The 22,021-nt window shown below is 46.1% G+C and overlaps 2 protein-coding genes across 2 annotated transcripts in view; one reads left to right on the top strand and one right to left on the bottom strand.

The window, feature by feature from the left end:
• Positions 1–747: 747 nt before the first annotated feature.
• ier2a (immediate early response 2a) lies at positions 748–1,777 on the top strand. The gene has a single exon (XM_028411326.1). The coding sequence runs from the start codon at positions 769–771 to the stop codon at positions 1,408–1,410; it is 642 nt and encodes a 213-aa protein (XP_028267127.1). The 5' UTR covers positions 748–768; the 3' UTR covers positions 1,411–1,777.
• Positions 1,778–6,762: 4,985 nt separating this feature from the next.
• Positions 6,763–22,021, bottom strand: part of cacna1aa (calcium channel, voltage-dependent, P/Q type, alpha 1A subunit, a) — a 66,169-nt gene continuing 50,910 nt past the window's right edge. The window contains exons 41-51 of the mRNA XM_028411190.1: positions 20,709–20,805; positions 16,334–16,439; positions 15,920–16,027; positions 14,358–14,458; positions 13,122–13,237; positions 12,881–13,010; positions 12,155–12,268; positions 10,599–10,637; positions 8,933–9,146; positions 8,497–8,780; positions 6,763–7,554 (exon numbers count right to left, since the gene is read on the bottom strand). Of these exons, the coding sequence (XP_028266991.1) occupies positions 6,763–7,554; positions 8,497–8,780; positions 8,933–9,146; positions 10,599–10,637; positions 12,155–12,268; positions 12,881–13,010; positions 13,122–13,237; positions 14,358–14,458; positions 15,920–16,027; positions 16,334–16,439; positions 20,709–20,805 (2,101 nt within the window). The remainder of the gene's footprint in view (positions 7,555–8,496; positions 8,781–8,932; positions 9,147–10,598; positions 10,638–12,154; positions 12,269–12,880; positions 13,011–13,121; positions 13,238–14,357; positions 14,459–15,919; positions 16,028–16,333; positions 16,440–20,708; positions 20,806–22,021) is intronic.

Here is a 22,021-nt window from a genome sequence, read left to right on the forward strand (position 1 = left end):
GGAGCCACCTAGCTTGTTAAAGGTGTCAGTCTAACACCCTCTGAGTAGACAAAGACTCCCGACCCCCCTCCGATCTCTGGCAACCCCCAAGCAGCCAGGGTCCTGAAGCATTCATGTGCTGATGTAGTCTGATGTAGTAGTATCTAAATCAGAGGTAAAATAGTGAAATTATTTGTAATTGATTTTATTTTTACTCATTTTGGCCCATTACATGTGCACTCTTATTACTCTTTGTTGCATTATGTAGGCTTAGAAATGTTTCCTGGGGGACTCCAAAAAGTGACGGACCTGCTGGGACACCATTATGAACGAAATGCTAATGGCCCCGGATGTTAAAACAAATCTCATTTTTGTCACCACCAATTACATGCTACAAAGCTCCAAAACAACAAACCATGTTTGAGCCTGGTCCGTCACTTTTTGTGGTCCCTCTGGAAACATGTCTGTTGTGTTGTGTTGTAATTGTTTGCAGCACATTGATTAAAACTGCTAACATTCATGTTACTGTGCACAAATGAGCCAAATGAGTAAAATTAATATGCATTTTTATAATTGTTAAACAGCTATAAGTTTATTCATTTGAAGACATCAATGATAAATAATGATGGAGTGACCTCAGACTTTGTATTTGAGATGTTTTTAGCCACAGGTGTCCAGCAGCTGTTTGGAATAGCAGTCTGAGGACGGTGGGCGGGGCTCTGCTCCGTGACGCTGGGTGAGTGACGTCAGCGAGTTGATAAAGTATCCGTCCTGCAGACGGTGTGTGTGATGAGTGTGTGTGAAGTCATAGCGGAGAGACGGAACAGCCGCAGAAGTCCTGATTGTTTGTCTTGGACCAGTTCGTGCGTCATGGAGGTCAGTGCGGAGGCCAAGAGGATCATGGTCGTGGCTTTGGGAAAACTGTACAGCTCGCGGAGCCAGCGCGGAGGTCTGCGCCTCCACCGGAGCCTCCTGCTCACCCTGGTGATGAAATCCGCCCGGGATATGTACCACGCGGCCCAGGCCACCGTGGAAAGTGTTGCGTCAGGACATGAACAACCACAACTCCCCGCGGCGGAGGCCAACGCAGAGTCAGACGGCACTAGCGGGCTTCAGGGTGCAGTTTTTCTGCACAGTACGCAGCCCGGGACATCTGAGGAGGGGGTCATTTCCTCCACAGAGCTGCGCCGCGACGCACACACAGAGGAGGGTCCGTGTCAGACCGGCCCCGCGCTGCAGACGCGGAAACGTCGGGGTAAAGCCGCCGCGGAGCCGGACTTTCTGCCCTGCAAGAAGGCTAAACTGGAGCTGGGAAGCGCCAATCAGGAGCTCGCTGTGAGCCCTGTGTTCACAGACTTTGTGATGTGTAGTACTGAACTGGGAGCACCCCCAACCTCCATTCCCCTGCCGAGAGCCATTGCAGCGTGCTGAAGCTCGGGGCCCACACGTTAAGTGTTCGACGCGGCTTGGGAGCCTGAACGCGCCGCCCGGCTCGGCAGCGCGCCTGTTCCACGGCCAGGCGCGGAGAGCCTGCCCAAGTCTGAGGCTCTGAACATGTTTGGACATGTCGCAGGAGTCACGGAGGGAGCCCAGCCGGTGCCTGAAGGTCCCGGTGACTTTTGGTCCAGTTATGAGTTGAGCTGGCCAGATTCTGAACAAATGGACTGAGCCACAGGCTGCAGTTACACAAATCTGTGTCACTACACAACAGAGTGAACACTTTGTTTCTGGAGATGAGAAGTGTTCACATTCAATGACTGTAACTACCTCAGTATTTATTAAAGCTTTTTGTACTGACGATCTGGAGTTTTGTGTTGTTTTTATATGTAAAGCTCCTCGAAATGTGTGTTTGTTGTAGCAAGCGTTGGTGTGAAAGTTGTGTGGGTGTGTGTGTGGCAGGAAATTGGCCTGGGTGTGAAGTAGTTTTGCTTCCTTCCCCCCACAGTGTCACATCCCCCCACACCTCATTTGCAGGACAAAAGCTGGGGACAATTCAGAAGACTGGTCCAAAAGAATGTGAGGAGGAGGAGGCTGTGAGCCACTGACTGACCGAGCACACAGAACAGCCAGAGTCCTGCTGCTCTTCAGGATCAATGCTTCTGCTGTGAACTCACGATCAGTCAGCAGGATTTTATCGACGCTCTTATAAATGTGAAGGAAAAAGCCAAACCTGCAGTTCTTTCTCTCCAGAGAAAAGCTGCTACCGGAATGAAGGGCAGGGATCCACCAGTGTGTGTGTTTGTGTTGGGGGAAGGGGGTTAACCCAAGAAAACAGAAGAAAGAATGTGGGTGACGAGGGGAGGGGGGAGTATGTGTGAGGCCCCGACTGTGCAGCTTATTCTTCCGGCTGAAACCAGTGTGTGTGTGTGTGGGGGGGGGGGGGGCAGGAACAGTCTGGACATGCCTGTGAAAACACACGTCACACACATTTCCCACTCATTCACTAAGTTGTGGTACAAGTGCCTTCCCAATGTGAACACTTAAACAACACACACACACAGTCTCTGTGAAAAAATATGCACACACAAACACGTGTGTATTTAACACAGACATCATGACCAGAGTAACACAATACTTTTATAATGCAGATACATAGACACTTATTTGTGCCATTTACTGCGGCAAAGAGGCTCCAGTCTCCAGTGTCCATATGTCCACTTTTTTATTAGTCTCACAGAAAGTACTGAGTGTGTGTGAGGGAGAGAGAGAGATGCCACAAGTTTAAGATTAAGAAACCTTTTTTAGTCCCACAATGGGGAAATTGCATTTATTTAGTTTTTCAAGTTTTGTAGCAGTTTGACTGTGGACATTGTTGTTTATTTATTAAGATATGCTGGTTTCCTTTCCATAGGCTGTGGTAGCAACAAGCATTTATTTACAGTGCAGTGCCCCTCCTAAAGCCTGGGGGAGCCAAAGAGCAATTTTTTTCCTTAAAACCCCTACTTTTAGGTATTCGGGTCACAGCTTACTCTGGCTGACCCCGGATTTATACCGGATGCGAAAGCGTAGTGTGGCGCTTTACCGATGTAATACGCGCGTCTGTGTCACAACATCAATTTACACCAGGAAGCGTAGCACTGTGTAGCACTGCCTCCATACTCTCGTGAGATTCACAAAGTCATGTAGTAGAGCAGTTACTGAAAACTCAGTTTACTCCCTCAACACACAGGGCAGCTCCTCACCTTCCAGTCTGAGAACAGCTGCTGCTTCTCTCCCTGCCTTTTCCTTTCTGATGTTGTCCTTATAAAAGCATGTTCTATCATATAAAATGCCGTTTCTCTACTTCTCAAACTGAATCTCTCCTCGTACATGGCTGTGGCTGTGTTTCTCTGCCGGTAGCGATGTTAAATCAGCGAGAGTTCAGTATGACATTGTTTTATTTTCAAAATCCACCGGAAACTCTTCTATTCTGGTACTTGACTTCCTGTCTGCTCGATGTAGTTGGTGCAAATAGACGCGTCTTGGGCGCAACACATCTCCAAAATAGAACTGCCGTGTGTCACTCAGCATGAAGCTATGCTTCTGGGAGGCTTCTAAAACGCGCTGCTACATGGCCAGTGTAAATACTCATTAACTATAATGGAAGTGTTTCACAGCAGTTGACGCTGCGCTGCAGTTATGCTACGCTTTCGAGTCCGGTGTAAATCCGGGGTGACAGGTGACACACATACACACAGCAGAAATAAATGAGACGAGGCGGCGTGCATTCTCTCTGGATTTTATTCTTTAGGAAGAGTTCTGTTTGGAATTACAAAATGCACTGGTAGAAATAGCGGTGAGACTGGTTGAGAGTGCCACAGGTAAGAGTGAGAGAGAGAGAGAAAGAGAGTCAGAGTTACAGAGAGAGAGAGAGAGAGGAGGGAGTGAGTGGGAGGTCGGAGGTGCTGCTGCACCCGCTGACCGCCCACACAGGGAGAATAACACCATCGTCTGAACTGTACTTTCTTTTCTCTGTATATATATATTTTTTTTTTCATTAAAACAGTTCTTCTTTTGTGGTGTCCTGAACATGGTTGTGTTGTGCCTCAACTCCATGTAACAGAAGAAGAAAACAAACAAGACTTTGACTCTCACCAAAGTCTCTTCTGTGTTTTTAGACTTTTTTTGTTACTTTTTTACCTTTTTTGTTCTCAAAAATAGAAGAAAAAAAAAGAAAACATTGCTTTTTAAAAACATCTATCTTTTTATATATCTTTTTTTTCTTTATTCCTCTGAATAATTTAATCTGCTTTTTTTTCTTTTATGTCCTGAAGATGACTTTTTAACCCACGGTGTGGCATGCACATAGCACATGCATTTCTGGAACTAGATATTTTTTCCTTTTTTTTCTTGTACTTAAAAAACTTTTTTTTTCTCCCAGTTGCGACTTTACATTGCTTTTTGAAGACTTTGTGTGGTTAATCAGCGTGTTAGTGGATTTTACTGCAGCATATACACAAAGATGGAAGGTGTGAGGGGCTTTGCATGTTTCATTCAGACATGTGGCGGGGATTTGATGACATCACACACACGCTCACAATAAAAAAAATGTGAAAAATGTGACATTCCACCGAGGCAGGAAAGACACTAATATAGGCAGTTATTCTTATTTGTATTGTAATTATTATTATATTATATTAATTTCTTTTTTTCTATGCATTCTCTGGTCAGTGTGGGATAGGCCTCCAGGTAGGTCAAAGAAATAAAAGGACAGTAATGATGTGGGGGCTGACGGTGGTGTGCGTTAGTGACGAGTGTTAGTTTGAGGCACACAGAAAACACACAGAATTAGAAGTTATACACACACGCACAGAGAAAGACCATGACGAGGAGCCGACATCTTTTCTACCAACCCGTCTGCAGGCAGAGGCCGAGCTGCACTAGACTCCGTTTGACCTACAGGAGGAAGTTTGACAAACATTTTAATCTGAGTCCATGTCAGATTATACACTATGTGGTAATTTATAGGTTTTCTGTATTTTACTGATCTCAGTTTTGGTGTTTTGGTTTTGCCTAGACGCCATGGAGCTCATAGAAATAATTGTTGACAGCGTCCACCTTAACTCCAAATACAGGCAAGGGAAGGAGCACAGGTTGAGCAGTGATAGTGAGAGACCAAAACTGCAGAAGGAACTGCAGCTTTTGATACTTCCACATAGGGGTTAATTAGAAGGCCAAAAGTCTGTGGAGTGGTGGATGGAGGCGAGGGTGGGATGTTGCTTGGATTTATTTGTTTGTTATTTCGTTCTTAGTGCCTTAACTCCAATAACATTTTACACACACACACCTGCCTCTTGTGGACACTGGAGGAACTGCAGTTTGCAGCTCCCGGGATACAGCTCAGGGTTGGAGAAAAGATGAGCTGAGCTCAAAGTAGGACCAAAGATGGAGAATCTGTCTCATCCTCATGATCATTAGAGGTTATCATATTATCAGTTTATCCATTATTTCATATGGTCAGCAACAAAGAAAACAAAGATGGAGAGTTTCTCTCCTTTCTGTTGGTCTCTTTCTCTTTCTCTCTGCTTTAACCCCAAACCCTGGAAGACTTTGAGATGTTACTTGATTGGTCAGACTGGACACCACATGTTTTTTTTGTTTGTTTGTTGTTTTTATAGCCTGCTTCCTATTATCTCAACGTATTGAGAAAAAAGTTACTTTCACAAAAAATATGTGCAATTCCAGCTGTATCAGTGGCGGGCATTTGGCACAGAACAGACAAGCAAGCAAAAAGTAATCCTTTAATCCACCCCCTCCCCCTGGATTTACAGTAACTATCTGATCTCCCCAATCACCTTCTTCCTTCTGACGTTTCATAGAAAAAGAAGGAACAGAGAGAGGAATGTCATTCAGAGGAGAGAGAGAGAGAAACAGAATGCAACAGAGAAACCCTACAGACCACAAACAGAGAGGAATGGTCCCTCCACAGACTTTTCTCAATGTTGCTATTATTATATTCTCTTGTATCATTCATGCAGGATTCCACAAGGTGTAACAGCTCCGCAAGTCTAAGAAACGAAGCTGTGTGGGGTGCAACAGAAGATTCAAGCTTCAATGTTTTGAAGAAAGAGGAGGAAGAAGCAGCTGCAGGAGTAGAAGAAGAAGAATACTGCAGAAAAGAGTTTGTGAAACTTTTTTTTCTTCTCTTGTAGGTTGGTTGAAACTGTTTCTGGGAGGAGTGTGTTCTCACACACATATACACACACAACCTATCCCACCCCTCCCCCCAACTCCCGTGCAACGCTCCCCAACTCTCCCACCCACTGCTCAGCCTCCTCGCCTCATACAGGCGGGCGGCTCTTCATCAGTTTTTGTTCTTAATTTAAAAACACAGATGATAAAACTCATCAATATTCAACTGGTGGCTGGGAGGGTTAGATTGGATTCTTTATGTGGCTAACTTAACAGAAGTTAGCAAAGAAAAAAATAAAAGAAGAAGAAGTGGTCGCTCTTTTGTCTCTGACTGTAAGTTGTCTTGACATCTTGTAAGTGGCTATAGCTCGTTGCCAGAGGCATAATTTAAGACACCGTCGCTCCTCCTGCCTGCATCCGTATAACATGATTGACAACAATGTGAGCAGAAACTTCACCCACACCACCACCACCACGTTTCTGCATCTGCATTCCTGTTCCATCCCCGTGTACCTTCCCTCGGACACACCGTGCAGTGCAGGAGAGGAAAAAAACAAACAGACCAGAAAGAAAAGTCACGGTTTCCCTTGGCAGTCGGCGCTCCGGCGTCTTCTTTCCATCCAGTCCGCTGTTATTTTTCCTCCTTACGCCCCTCCCCCCCTTCCCCAGCGGCTAGCACCAGTCATCGTCTTCCGTCTCGCTGTAGGGTTCGTGCAGGCCTTTGCGGGGACCCCTAGGGTGCCCTGCCGGAGGCGGGACCTTGTGAGGCCCAGTATGAGGCGGTCCGTGGAGGTGTGTGGAAGGCGATGAGGATCGGTAGCCATTGGGCAAGCGCCGCTGGGTGGCAGGTTGGACTTGGCCCTGCGCAGGCCCGGTCAGGGCGGTAGTGGGCGGAGCCGCATGGTGGGCAGTCCTGGGTGAGGTGCGAGTGGGCTGCGGGTGGGGGTTGTTCACAGGGTGCGGCTGCGGTGGAGGGATGGGGTGAGGGTTGTGTGGCTGCGGTTGTGTGGGAGGTGGCAGTGGGTGGTTGGCCAGGGCGTGGGGGTGGGGGTTGCCACCCTGCATGGGGCTTGGCTCATAGGCCGGTGGTTCATGGTGGGGCTCATAGTCCTGGTAGTCCTGGTTGTAGAAGCAGCCATCCCCGTCCATGGAGCCACCTCCTCCACCTGCATCTCCCCAGCGAGGCGGGGGATGGTGTCCTTGCCGGGGCGCGGCATGGTGGAGGCCGGTGGGGGGAGGGCCCTGTCCTTGGGGAGGCTCTGGAGAGAAGCGGCGTGGCGCTGGGGCAGGCGGTCTTCCCTGCGGCCCACCAGAAGGTGTGGGCATGGCCTTACGGACTACAGGGGAGTAAGTGACATGTGGCCGTGGTGTGGCCGGGGTCTGAGGCAGTTGTCGGCGGCCTCTGCGTGGCGTGCTGGTCCCCGAGGTTGAGGGGACGGGACTTCCACTGACTGAACTACTGCCCTACACAAAAAGTGAAATAAAGCAAATAAAAAGCACGAAAACCACAAATTCAAAGACAAAACATGTACATAAAGTGGAGGATGGAGAAGAGAGCAATGAAACGAGCAGAGAACGAAAACCGTAATGAGGATAAAAACACCACCAACGAAAAGGAGGCAGTCCAAACAGCAGCATACAGAGAAGCAACACGGCACGCAGAAAACACAAGACAACAGGAGAAAAGAAGGGTAAAGGGTTGATTTCCAGTCCAAGAGGGAAAAAGTGCTCACTCAGCATACACACAGTGTGTTTTTGAAACATTCTGCAGGAACTGTGTGTGCAGCTTATCAAAGAAAGAAGCGCAAACATCCTTCATTCTTTGCAGGATTTTTTAAAAAGATGAAAAAAGTGCACTTTAAATCTACGAGTGTGTTTGGAAACAGAAATGTTTAGTGGAGGGACTCAAATATACAGCTCAGTGCATATTTGTTCAGTGATGAACAGAGACTTCATTTAACCCTCTGAACTCCAAGCAGCTTCTGTCCCACTTTCAATCAGTGTGTGGGCTCCTCTGTAAAAAGCAACAAATATGGCTGCAAGTAGAGGAGTCAGACGTGTACGTGTGTGTGTGTGTGTGTGTGTGTGTGTGTGTGTGTGTGCGCACAGACACAGAAAGACAGAAACCATAAAAAGAGATTTTTTACGTCAAAAAATAATACACAAATGTGAAAAAATGGTTTGTGATGGAATGTTACGTCACTCAGTGGGGTTCAGTGGGTTAGCGTCTTACTTTTGTTTGCATTGTAGCAGTAACAGTGATGTTTGTGTGACACAAAAACTCTTTCTGCCTCTAATTTGAAGATGGAAAAGATATCCATCCTATTAGAGGCCATTCAAGTGCGGTTCATTGTGTTCAGGACACAGTTTGTTTTGTGTTGCTCGGCACGCACACATCACCCCCACCTGTCTGTGCGTCATACACTCGCGACCCTCGCTGGGCGAACGTGACCAGCGCCGGTCCCTCTCTCGCTCCCTGTCCCGGTCGTGCTCTCGGTCTCGGGAGGGCCTGTGGCCATACTCGGCCCCCCGCTCTGCTACATAGCGCTCCTTGTCTACAGAGCCGTGGTGGTGGTGATGGTGGTGGTGGTGTTTGCGGTCTTTGGAGCGGCCGCGGTCTCTGTCGCGGTCCTTGTCTTTTGACGTGAGGTCACCAGACTGGGTGGTTGTGCTCAGGTCTGTGCCCAGGCCTGGGTAAACAAAGCAGCTTTGAGGAAAGTCTCTGAAAGTCTTTTTCTTTTGTGTCCTTTACCTAGAGCTAGACCACAGGACTGAGTGTGTAGAGGTAGACAAACTCAGTCCATGGCGTGCTTGCTTTGAATGTGTGTTTGTGTGTTTGCACCTGTGTCGGCCTCGGTGTAGCGGCAGAGGGACCTCTCAGACGTCCGGTGACTCCGGTCTTTTCTCCGGTGTCCGTGCCTGGACGGTCTTCCCTCCTCAGGAACGCGTTCCATGTTGTAATCGTCCGGCCCGCCTTTTTCTCTGTGGCCACGCCCAGACCGGCTGTAGCCCAGCGACGAGGCCGAGCGCTTCATGGGGCTGCTGTCGTTGATGGTCTGAGGCGGAAAAGAGAGAGAGAGAGAAACCATCGAAGGAAGGAGACAGACAGAGAGAAAGAGAGAGAGAGAGAGAGAGAGAGATGCAGGAGAGGTGTTTGACTCTCATGTTTTCCTCTGACGGGGTTACACTGTATCTGTGTGTGTGAACCCGCCTCATCCCAGCCGTCCCACATTAGTATGTTGCAGTCATGCTAAGTCAAAAATACAGGTTCAGTTTCTAAGGCAGGGGTCGGCAAAGTAGTCTGATTTCAGCATCTAAAAGAGATTACTGTTCTTTTATGAAGCTACATCAAATATTGATTTAAAAAAAGGGAATATTTAAAGATTCTGAAGACGTGTTCTGGTTCTGGTCCTCAGACTTTGCCGACCCCTGATGTTGAGGAATTGAAAAAGGAAAAGAGATGCTGGCAAAAAGCCATGCCTTCCATGCTGCTGTTACTTGTTTTATAAAAGAAGAAAAAAGGGGTCAGTACAACTTGCAGCACTTCTCCACCTCTACCACCCCTAACCCTCCTCCACCCCCTCCTCGCTGATCATGATACATTCCGGGCTGTTCTACTCTGCTTCAGCGTGCTTCCCCTCAGCCATGCATGTACACAGGGTTTGTCCTGAGACCTCTATAACTTCACCCTGCAGAGCTGCAGCGGGACAGCAGGACACAGCCTGTGGTGCATGAAAACCACATCAGTGCTACATCATCTCAGCAGCAGCCCAGCTTGCTGTGTTGTTACTGTGTGTGTTACACAGATTGACAGATTAGGGTTAGATTAGCAGATGATTTGCCCTCACAGAAGTAGCACTGAGTACCTAGCACGGCATCACATGTATCCCCCAAAACCCTCCTCTTTCTCTTCTGTACTCACACACACACACACACACATACTCTCATGTAAACACAAAGGTCTACCATGCAGTAGGCAGTCGTAAAAGGAGACTCAGATGGGAGACAACTGATAGACGAGCAGACGGACACGAAGACACGAAGCAGCACAACACGAACAGCAGCAGCAGAGCAAAGAGAGACAGAGACACAGAAGGCCGAGAGACAGATGATATGATGAAGATGATGAAGATGATGATGGGGGGACAGGCAGAGGTCAACCCAGACCGTCTGCTCTAAAAGGGGAGTTCTGTTTCCTTGAATGAGGTTCTATGAGCTGTGAGTTTTTCCCGCACTACAAATTTGTTTTATGTTGCTCAAAATATGATGGATAAGCAGCTCATATAACTCCACTTCAAAGAGACTATGTTTAGAAACCGGGCTGGCATTCGGTATTGAATCATGCTAAGAACGAATGTTAATATTGATTATAAGAAAGCCCTGCTCTAAAGTAATGACAGATTACACAACATGAAGGCAAAATGAGACGAAAACAAACTTTGAACAGACTGACGGGACAAACAGAGAGAAAGAGAAGAGAGCAGAGACAGAGAAGACAGGGTACATACACTGAGATTACTGCCACGGTGCTTCCCTTTCCTCCGCTGCTGTATGAGCACAGAGAAGACACGCACACACGCACACACACACACAAAGCCACAAATATACCAAAGAACACACATGAGACACACAAAATAAAGGAGGGGAGGAAGAAAGAGGAAGAGGAGATGACACGATGAAACAAAGCAGTGTTAGTTTGACACAAACAGAGATGTGGTGCCACAGCGCAGAGGAAGAGGAGGAGGAGGAGGGACAGAGAGGAAGAGAGAAGGTCCGATTAGGCACCGAAGCAGCAGTGAACACTTACCACAGACACTGGGGGGCGCCACCACAGAGTTATACGGACAAAAATCACCATGACAGCAACACGGTCACAACAACATAGTTAGCAAAACAAACCACACACACATAAAATGAAAGTGCACACACACACACACACACACACAGGAAGAGTGTTTACACACACTCATGCTGCTCTCAGTCCCTTTAAATAATAATAAAAAGCCCCAGAAAGTCAGAATGAGTTAAGCTCAGTGAAACCTTTGACAGGAAGGAAGAGACAGTTTAGTACAAATACACAAAACATGTCATGTCAAAGAAGAGGAGTTGAATGTGTGTGCATGTCTGAGTTTATAAATGTGTTGTGTACCGATGACAACCAGAGCACTCATTGAGATATGGAACAGTTTAAAATGGATGAGATGGACAACAGAAGGACAAACACCAGCATGCAGGAAACACAGAGGGAAGGTCTGACTTTGTCAGGTCAGAGGTCAGAGGTCAACATTTCAGCAAAACATGGCCATGTTTCACACACAAATGTTGCTCGCACAGCTGGTCACATGACTGGTGGCTTTGTAAATATCAAATATGTGGCTGCGCTTTTAAAGACACATTATGTCGTGTCATTTATTTCTTTGTGAACATTGTCTCGTAGTTTTGTGACATTCGTTCTTGAAAATTTTAAATTTTAATGTGGAATTTTTTTGCCCTCTTGACTTTCCCATTGATCAATGACTTTGTTAGAGTGTGTAGAGTTGTGTGTGTTTGTGTGCATTTTAAAAGGAACTTGAGTTGTGTTAACATGATTTCCTGACTTCCTCCCTCTTCCTTGCTTCTTTAAACATTTCTTTGTATAGATGTTTTACATATCTGGAGATGTTTTTCTTGCAAACTTTTACGTTTGTTTTGCAGAATTGTACACTTTATCTTGTCATATGTTGTTTTTATTACCCCCCCCCCTCTTTTTGATCAATGGCTTCAAAGATCATTTGTTGGCCTTTCTCAGGAATTTGAATTATTATGTCATGAAATTCTGAGCTATTGTCTTTGCACATTTTCTCTAATGATTTGTTTTGTAAATCTAAAAACTTGTCTGATTGGCTCGATCAGGATTGTGTGAGCTTACTCAGCTTTGACGTTCCAACCTATCGCTTTAATCTTGACCTTTAACCTGCAGTGAGAAATCTTGAAGCAAAGAGTCAGACCTTTGTCAGGGATGTGTCCAAAGACAGACATGATGAGGGGAGGGGGGACACAGTGGAAAAGTGAGAATGCTGCTCACTTGGTTGTCGCCTGGGAGGCGGGGCATGGAAGCGGCCCTGCCGTGGCCTTCCATTGGTGGAAAGTGCTCGGTATCCGAGTAACCATCCTGCCCCATCTCTCTCATCTCTACCGTCTGCAAACAGAGCAGGAGAGCAGGAGATGATGTGACTGGCTGCAATGAGAGCTGACAGGGAGGACAGGCGGGACAGTTTGTTATCCAGAGAAAGCAGAATGTGTGTGTGTGTGTGTGATTCCTGAGCAATGCACTCCAAACAGAATCAGATTTCAGCAGGGTTTTCTGCATTTAGTGGCACAGGGAGAAGTGTGTGAGTCCTGCTACGTCCTGCACTTTTGTCAGGTTTGGACTGACAACATCACAGTTTCACAGAAACCCTGCACAATGTGATTTTGTTCGGAGTGTACGTTGAGAACCGGAGCCGGATCTGACGGCTGGTTGTGTCAGTGTTTGACCCTGCAGGTAGGTCTACAGGCAGAACACAGCATGAGGACGAAGACATGATCCACTCTGAAGAGAAAGCCTTCAGATGAAATGTTGAAATGTACGTCTGAAGACCCAGTAAGAGGAAAACTGTCAGGAGACAGGTCCGAGAGATGGAGCGAGTGTGACCTGCTCGACAACAACACAGCTGTGTGTCACCTTGAAATCTTTACAGAAGTCTTTACTATTTTCACAGTGTACAGGTGTTTGCTCAGCATCAATGAAATGCTATATGTGTGTGTCTACCTGTGAGTTAGTCATGCTTCCCAGACTGTCCGGGTGGCCCTCAGGGCTCCAGCTGCCGGCTTTCTGGGACATCTCCTGAGCACGAGCCGTCACCCACGACTGGCTCTCTGGGATCCTTCCTTCCACCGGCCTACGACACACACACACCGTCATACACACACACACACAAACACACACACACACACACACATCTCTCCCTCCCTCTCCATCACATCCACACACTCCGGAGCGTCTAACTCACAGGCTGTTGCCGGTATCTGTCATCTCATGCGGAGGCAGGGTGCTGTTAAATCCCGGGCCCCCATCCTGGGTGGGGGTCGGCGGCTCCACGCGCTGAAACAGTAATGGCGTTCGATTCTGTGTGAGATATACAACATGGCCGTCGCCAGCTCAGGCAGACTGACAGGGAAATGCAGGGAAAAGGGGGCAGAGCAGGAACAGAGAGGGGCTGTCGGCTGAAGCAAAAGCCAGGCAAACAGGATCATGGGACAAGTGCATTCTGGGAGTTAAACCAGAAAGTGCTACCCCCACCCGACCCCCTTCTCCCCCACCCCACCCACTCAAGCAGTACAAGAAAAAGAAGGGGCCCTTTTCAAAGGAGGACATCATGGCAGATAAACACTGCAACAATCCTGTGGAGGGGAACACATACCAGGTGAAATGCATGATGGGACAAGTCATTCATTCATTCACTTTTTTAGTCATCCACTGAAGAACTACGTTATAATAACAACCGCCTTTCACAATAAAAGCTTATAGCTTCATGCAAGTTGGATTAAAAACAAACCAAAGAAACGTCATCATCCTCAGAATTCCAGGATTTTTAAATGTGGGACATATTTTCCATCTTTTTGGGTCTAAACCAGGTCATGATGAGACAACAGCTCCACGCCACACACATCCTGAAGCTTCCTTTGGAGGACAGGGACACACTGACGCTGATGCTGACACAATGCAGGGCTGGTGGCATCTGATGATAGAAGCTTTGCTGCTCTTATAGTGACACCTATGTACCCAAAAAAGGATGGAAACGCTATGCCCAGGTTTAAAAATACCAGAATTGCCCTTTAAGAGTAACAAACAGTTCTTTAATGCAGCACTAACTGTCCAGGGTTTCAGGCATGGGTGATGGGGATTTACAGAAGGCTTTACAGTATATATACAGGCAGTCAACAGAAGGAAGTCATGAGCTCAGCAGTCAAAGCCGTTCCTGTGAAGGTTCCTGTGAGGTTCTGGTTTGGGGCTGTGACAGTGCGTCTGCTGTGCTGCGTTTCGAACTCTAGAGACTATTCATTTGATGTTTTTTTCCCCCCAGTTGCTGTTACAAGCTTTGTCCAGCAGATGGCAACACTGCCCTTAGCTGTCACAGCCCAGGCTGGAAGAAGTCAAGCTACAGACCTGCTTGCTACCTTTCAGCTCGTCAGTCTGCCTTTTAACTCTAAAGGTGTCAGGTGCAGGTGGGGTGCTGCGGCAGTACCTGCTCGTCCCGGAGAGCCTGCGAGCGTTTGATCTTGCTCTGCCGGTAGTACTCCATGATCATCATGGCAGCGTAGATTTTCCCCACTGTCAGGTCTGTGGCTGCTGAGAGAATGACAAGTTACCCTGCAAGATTAGACCCTTTGGTATGGACCCTGAGCGCGAGGAATGGCAGAGAGAGGTGAGGCATGCACACAAAGACAACACACATCTCAACGCACAAAACAAACAGCAATTAGTCTTTTCACTGACAGATAAATAATCTACAACATCTCTGTTTGACTGGATCTCATTCTGTTCCTGCTTGGAGTAAAACCAAACAATAAACAGATTAAAATAAGACTAAAATCTGCAACATCTTCATCAAACTAGCTCATCTCATGCACTGTAAACCAGAACTGTGACTCTTTTATGTTTTAGCACCAGGTCCCGTTGTTCTCCGTGTTCTTACAAATACACCAGTCGACATCATGACTACAGAGCACAGTGCCCTGGAGTGAAAAGACGTCTATAGAGAGGTCATCTATAGTCAGGCACCCTCTGATCTCAGGCACAGGGAGGCAGGAGTGGTGTCGGACTGAAATCGAGTGTGTGAGTGTGTCAGTGGATTTGATTTGTCCTTGTCTCTCATTGGCCAGGCTTCACCTGTGGTTGTCTGATGGGATTAGGTGAGTAAGCTCCACCCTGTTTGTGCGAGGACTGTGTGTGTGTGCAGGTCAGAGCGTGTGGAGTGTATGTGTGAGGGTGTGTGAAGTAAAGCTACGGTGGAAACGTTTTTAAAATAAAGGAACTGTTCGGTAATGGTGTGTAGATGCAGCGAGGAGGCAGAGGTAGAAGAGGACCTGTGCGCCAGGAGTCTCAGCACTTCCGGTGTGAGTTTGTGAACTTTATCCTAGCTCTGCTGCTAGCTCTGCTGCTAGCATGGAGCTGGTCAGGAGGCTTCATGGTTCTCTGGATTTACTGCTCGCTGTTATGCACCAGGAGCAGCACATGTTGTAGAGGTGAGGTATGAGTGAAGGAGTCATTAAGTTTGTGTTATTTTCTGTTGTGTTGTTTTTAGTTTAACAATCACTCCGATATAAGCTATCTATACAGTTCATATGCATGTTTGGAGTCTTCAGTATGTGTACAAAGAGTATATGATTTATTGAACATGTGATGCTGTCAGGCAAATGATCCAAAAGACAGAGGAAGTAAGCATAATTCATTGGAAAAGCTTTAAAAAAAGGATCATATAAAATGTATGCTTTGAAATGAGGTGTGTTATTGTTTTTTGTTATTTTATGTTTTGTTTAGTGTTATTGTGTGACAGTGACGATATAATGATTTTATATGTAGATTAGGGGTGTGAATCTTCAGGTAGCGATCAATTATTGGTGCACCATAATGCAGTGTGTGTGATGTGCCAGCTGATTCAGAGGGTGCAGCAGTGAGAGAGACTTGGCTGAGAGAAGCAGACCTCAGGTGGCGTGAAGACAAAACAGCGTCGGAGCACCGGTGCGGCGCAGGGTGGTTGAACCCAGCCTCGCCTGCTGCGCCTGCACACCTCACTCTGCAACTTACCCTTGTGTGGCGTAACCAGCAAATCCAGATTCTTCTGGGAGAGGTTGGGCCAGATCGCCATCATCTCTTTCCTCAACTCCGCGTCCATCTGGTGCTTATCGATGCCGCCTGGGTATAATCATAACAAGTACATGCACACACACACACACACACACACACACACCCCAATGCATGGACATTCACACCCAGTCAGATTGAGACAGAGAGATATGAGACAGGACACACACACATGAAAACACACAAGAAAAAATATCTGTTATTAGTCAGGGAATAAAAGTGATGATAAATGAGCAGCACAAAACAGCAGAAGCACCAGGAAGGTTTCTGTGTTCACGCAGCGCTGCTCTGACAAGAGAAGAGGGAACATAAGTCACTGGACCAAAGGAGGTAAAAGGGGTTCCAAACCTTCCGTACCCTTGGCGATCTTGATGTCGAGCGCCGTGCGGATCAACGCCATGAGAGTTGAGTTGAAGTGGACCGTATTGTCATCTGCGACAGGCAGATCCATGCGGAGAAGTCTCTGTGAGAGAGCCAATCGGGGAGAAGTGAGAAAACCGGGAAAGTAGGCGGGGCGTACATGGAACCTCCAGGTGACGAGGGGGAGGGGCAGTGAGTTGGTGGGAGGAAACGGAGGGGAGGGCAGGGGAGGAAAGAGGAGGAAGAGGAGCTGTGAACAACAGTCTGCAGCAGGGACTGTCTGCCTGCTCATACTGATGATGACAAATATTAGATTTTTAGTGACAATTTCTAATCTGATTCTCAAACTGTTATGCTGCAACAGGCAGACAGGCTTTTAAAATCCAGAGCTCCCCCTAGAAGTTTGGAGGTTCGCAGTAAAACCAACAGAGACAGAAGTTAAACTGATAAACCAAAGGAAGGAGAACACTTTGGCTTATTGGTTTAAATCCTTTGTAGGCCGGTCTTGTTGGTGAAAACAAACACATAGAAACTAACTCACAGTTCGTGCATGTTTAGGTGACAGACCCGGCGACATTCCAGACATGCAGCCCCCCACCCCACATTTCTACTTTAATCCACCTTTCCCAAATCCTTCTTGCACACCCCACCCACATGCGGCATGCATCGCATACACAATATGCCTCACAGGACAAGCAGCTGTGCAGCTGTACACGGAAAGCATCCTCTGTAGGCAACATTAAAATGAGTTTGTGAGTCGTTTTTTTCATAAAAAATGCTGAAGGTTTGTACATGATGGGGCTAACGCTGAAATGATTGGCACAAATTTTCTGATGTCTAATGTGTGAGAAATGGGTACAGAAGGGTTAATAGGTGAGAGAGAGCAGCAGAAAGAGGGAAACAAAAAAAGCCCATAATGGAAGTATGTGGAAATATGAGGATAGATAAGCTCGACAGAGAGAGGAAAACCAGAGTGAGCAGAAACAGAAAAAAACATCATACTGAGTTTAAAAAAACAAAGCAGTCCTGCCTGAAGGTGGCGCTGTCTCTCTTCAGTACAGGTTAAAAGCAGTGGAGCTACATTGTTCTGTGGACTAGTTGGAAGGTCAAAGGTTTGGAGTGGAGAGACATTAAGGGGCAAATTAAACCAAGCATGACCAGCATGTTAGGTTGTTGAGAAAGAAAACTGAGGGTTTACTTTTTATTTCAGGAAGGAGGCTTTTATTTTGACAATAAAACTAAAAAGAGAAGAGGAAGGAGAGCATCTGATGTAAGGATGGACACTGGATGAAAAATAAAAAGCAGGAATAACTAAGAAAGAGAACCAGAGAGTCAAAGAACACATTTTGGACCAATTGTTACAGATCATGAATGGATAGTTCTAACTTATAGCCTAGAGTGGCATCACAAATGACCAGCTAGCCTGGACAGTGTGCACCTGTGTGAACTGGATGTTCCACTTTGACAACCACAGAAGGACTGGTTTTAGTTCACAGGCCAGCTGCCTCCATGTGCAGGAGGAAAGATGCTATTTGAGTGAATTGTGATAAGTGAAGCCGAAGCAGACGTGTCCAAACTGCAGTACCTCTAGTGTCCACTAAAGGCTGGCTTCAAAAGTGAGTCAATCCTGATAGACTTTTATGTTAAAACGTTGTACAAAAACAGCTTGGGTGTCTTATCTAGATAAATGTATTTCTATACAGCTCATGTGTCTATGTTGTATATGAAGACTTAAAGACATTTGGGTGGACACCATCTTAGCCACCACCTTAATGAAATAATGATGCACCTTACAGGGTGTCCATGTTTATTTACAGTCTATGTTTCCCTCTCAGCTTGCTTCTCTACTTCTGTTTGTGAAACTGGACATCCACCAACCGTCAATCTGGTGCGTGAGCTAGAATATTGTCTCATTTTTAAGCTCCATCCATGTGCAGTTGTCAAATGTCATATGTGTGCTATTTGCCCCAGGTCTCCCGGAGGAGGAGGTGGAGGAGAAGAAGAAGGAGGAGGAGGAGGAGGAAGAGGGAGAGGAGGAGGAGAGGGTTATGCAATGGTCAGCGATGGAGTGATCTCCTGTGCCTACAGGCTGTTGGATAGGCCAATCAGAGTGAATGTTTTATCATATCTGTTAAGTGTGAGGTGTCTGTGTGTGTTGGACAGACAGGTGCGTGCGCAGGAGGGGAGGTGGTGGAGGTGGTGATTATCAGCCATGCATGCGCAAGGCAGGTGAGTGAATGAAGGGAGCAAATATGCAGAGATGAGGGGGGGCTGGAAACAGAATAGAACTGCATTGACGACAGAACCAAAGGACAAAGAGAAGATTGGACTTGCAGATAGAAAAGGCAGCTTGGGGGCTCGGAGCTGCTACATGAAGGGTGACAGAAAAAGAACTGCTTCTGTATGACAACCAAAGGCTCTCTGAGGAAAACACATCACTGAAGCCCTTCTGCTCTCTCTACCATGAGACATCACAGAAAATATCAGTGTGTAGGTTGGCATGACCTCATTCTGTGTGTGTGTGTTGGCTCCATCCACAGGATGGCACAAGTCAGAGGACAGAAGTCTAGTGGACCTTCCAAGCCCTGCTGCACACGCATGATGGTTCTGTGTATGTTTGTGTGTGTGTGCGTGCGCGGTGCAAACGAGCTGAGAAGGTCCCTCATTTTTGTCCCCTCCTGTGGATACAAACCCCCCGCCCCCTGCCCCTTTTTCCTGACCATCAAACCTAAATGCCTCCACCCGCAAAAAAAAACAAACCAACAAAAAAGAAAAACACACCACACAACGCCACAACACCGACCAGCCCCACCCCCACTGTCCACAGAAAAGAAACAGAAACAACCAAAGGTACACTGACACTAAACTTTACACCACATGGAGCGCTGAAGTCCCTGGACCCACACCCCCCCAAGCCTCTACCACACCCAGCAGAGACGTGGGTGAAGATAGGGGCCCTTCTGACCTTGTAGGCCACCCGTGCTGGACACCTCTTCCCGAGGCCTAGTGGAGGCGACATGTGCCTCAGCATGTCATACATTTCCCTGCAACTGATCCTGCCACTGCACCATCAGCCACCACCCCATTAAAGAGAGAGAGAGGGGGGGAGGGAGCAGAAGAGATGGAGTTGGAAAGAGAGAGAAGAGGAGAAATGACCAAAACAAAGTAAAAAACAAAAAACAGGAAGACAAGGTTACTGGGCTGATTTGGAGACACTGTGGCCATGTGCCAGAGGGAGGAGGGACAACAAGAGGAGGCAAAGGAGTGTGAGAGGTAAATGATAGCAGAGATAATGTTGTTTAACAGGTGAGTTCTGATATTTCAGAAAAACAATAATCCACCAGCTCTGTATTTGTTTCTGAGTTTTCTACTTCACACTAGGTGGCGGTGATGTGCCCAACAGGGTTTTTTAGAGTCTGAGTGTTAAGTTTACACCTGCTTATAGACAGAAAGGGAAAAAAAATTAGCAAACATATTATGGATTATATATTGGACCTGACACAGAATAGACTAATATCTTTTTTTTTTGTCTGTGTGCTAATGGTGATTGGTCAGATTCGACACGATGGTCGTCAGAGATCTCTGTAGGGGCTCTGCTGCTGTTTGTTGGATGAGTCCAATCAAAATGGAGGCTCATTTTGCATGGTGTAGAACAGGATTTTTGTGACAATTAAAACCAGTAACAAATATAAATATGATGAATTTTATATTTTTAGGGCTTCCTAGGACACCACATATTCTGGGATCTCTTGACAGCGCCCCCTATGGAGGAGGAGGATCAAGTGTGTGAGTAATCTCTGCAGAATTGAAATTCTGACTACAGCTAGCTGCTAGCCCATCATGTGGCTACTGTGTAGCTATATTATGTTGGAAGAGGTGATAACAGTTGTGTGTGTGTGCACAAATGAGCAGGGCAGAGCTTGACAGCAGGCACCAAGCTGCTCCTGCTCGGATGAGAGAGGGGAGGAAGAGGAAGGGGTGTCAATGCAGTTTCTGTCTTTCCCCCAACCCCCAAAAAACCAAGAACAATGCAACACTACAGTGGGCAACCGTAGCTTGCTACGTTATAGCCATGGCTCCACAGCAAGCAAAAAAAAAACATATTCATAAGAAACAAATGAAAAAAAGAATCTATCTAAATGTGGATTTTCCCCCTTATTTCAGTGCTTTTCACATGCTTCTCTGGGTGTCTGCATTGTCCTGCACATTCTCTCAGCAGTTCAGAATGCAAAGTTGATAATGGTGGAAAAAAAATTGAAGTAACGTTGAAATGAAAAAGAAAAAAAACAAAAACAAAGCAGCATTCACTCCATTCCTGGATGCTGTGGCTAGCAAGTGTGGTTGAGAGGTTTCGTTTGAATGGAAGTCAAACCTTGCAGGCCACCCTATGAGGGCATTTCTTGCCTAAGCCGAGAGGCGGGTCGATAACTCGCAATAAACTGTACATGTCCTTATAATGTATGCGCCCGCTGCAAGAAGAATACAGGGGAGTTAACAAACGTACACACAGGAAAATACACACAGACACACACACTCAGAAAGAAGAAAGAACATTTGGGAGGAAGAGCACAAGAGAGACAGGAACACAGTGCCTAAAAAAATACTTATACACAATGTGTAAAAAAACTGCCTCTGCACACACATAATAAACACATCACCGCACTTCAAACCAGCCCCTGACTGCACAATATAATTTAAGAAATTACAGACAGACTAGAAAAACACGTGTTTGCTAAATGCTTAATAGCTGCTTCTGTCGATCCCCTGCAGATCCCCTCCCTCTTAAATATGTGTTCAATGTCAGCCATGTGTCCGTGCTCCCTGCTGCTGCTGCTGCAGCGACTGATTCACCACCAGTGTTGTCATGGATGAAGATCAGCATGTTAGTTTCATATTAATGCATCATATTGATTCTTTAGGCTCTATATTTTTGTGGATTTTTCACTTGCAATGTAACATTTTGCAAAAGCTCTCTGACATTTTGTCATGTGACTCCTTGTCGTGGCTTCCTGTTTGTGCACTAAAGTGCAGAATGTTTTTTGTTAAAGAATCCTATTACTGCCATCACTTTATTTTTGGTGAATTGTTAATTGAAACCAATCCAGCCATTCTACAGCCAGTTGTTTAACCCTCCTAAAACCAGCGACAGAAATTGACAGGCAGTGTTCAAACTACCGTAGCTCTGGTTATGTTCGCACTACTAAAATCTTCTAAAATCTTTCGATCGCTATTTCATTACGGTAATGACCAAATTGCGTGTTTATAGTTGTTTATAATGAGAAATTTGATAAAAATTTAACTCACTTTTTTAAATTTTCTTGTTATTACACACTGTTCTGAGCATTTATAACATAATATGTCCCAGCTTTTGAAAGTTATATTTCATCTGTCAAGAAAAATAGGTAAAATAATGAATACAAAGAACATTTTCTGACAGAATCATTAAAAAAAAAAGAAGGCGAACTGTTAAAATTATAGTAGTGAAAGGGTTAACTATAGAAAGCCTGCAGATATGTTTAACACTTATACTCATATTTTTGCTGTTCACATGTGAGTCGATCATGGCTTCATAACTGTGCAGTGAAATGCCTCATTTTCTTTTTTTAACTAGATACATCAGGTTTTTTAAAAATATTAACAAACATATATCTATCAGTAATCAATCATGATCACCCTTCTATTCAT

The sequence above is a fragment of the Parambassis ranga genome, chromosome 8 (assembly GCF_900634625.1).
Source record: "Parambassis ranga chromosome 8, fParRan2.1, whole genome shotgun sequence".
Lineage (NCBI taxonomy): Eukaryota > Metazoa > Chordata > Actinopteri > Ambassidae > Parambassis > Parambassis ranga.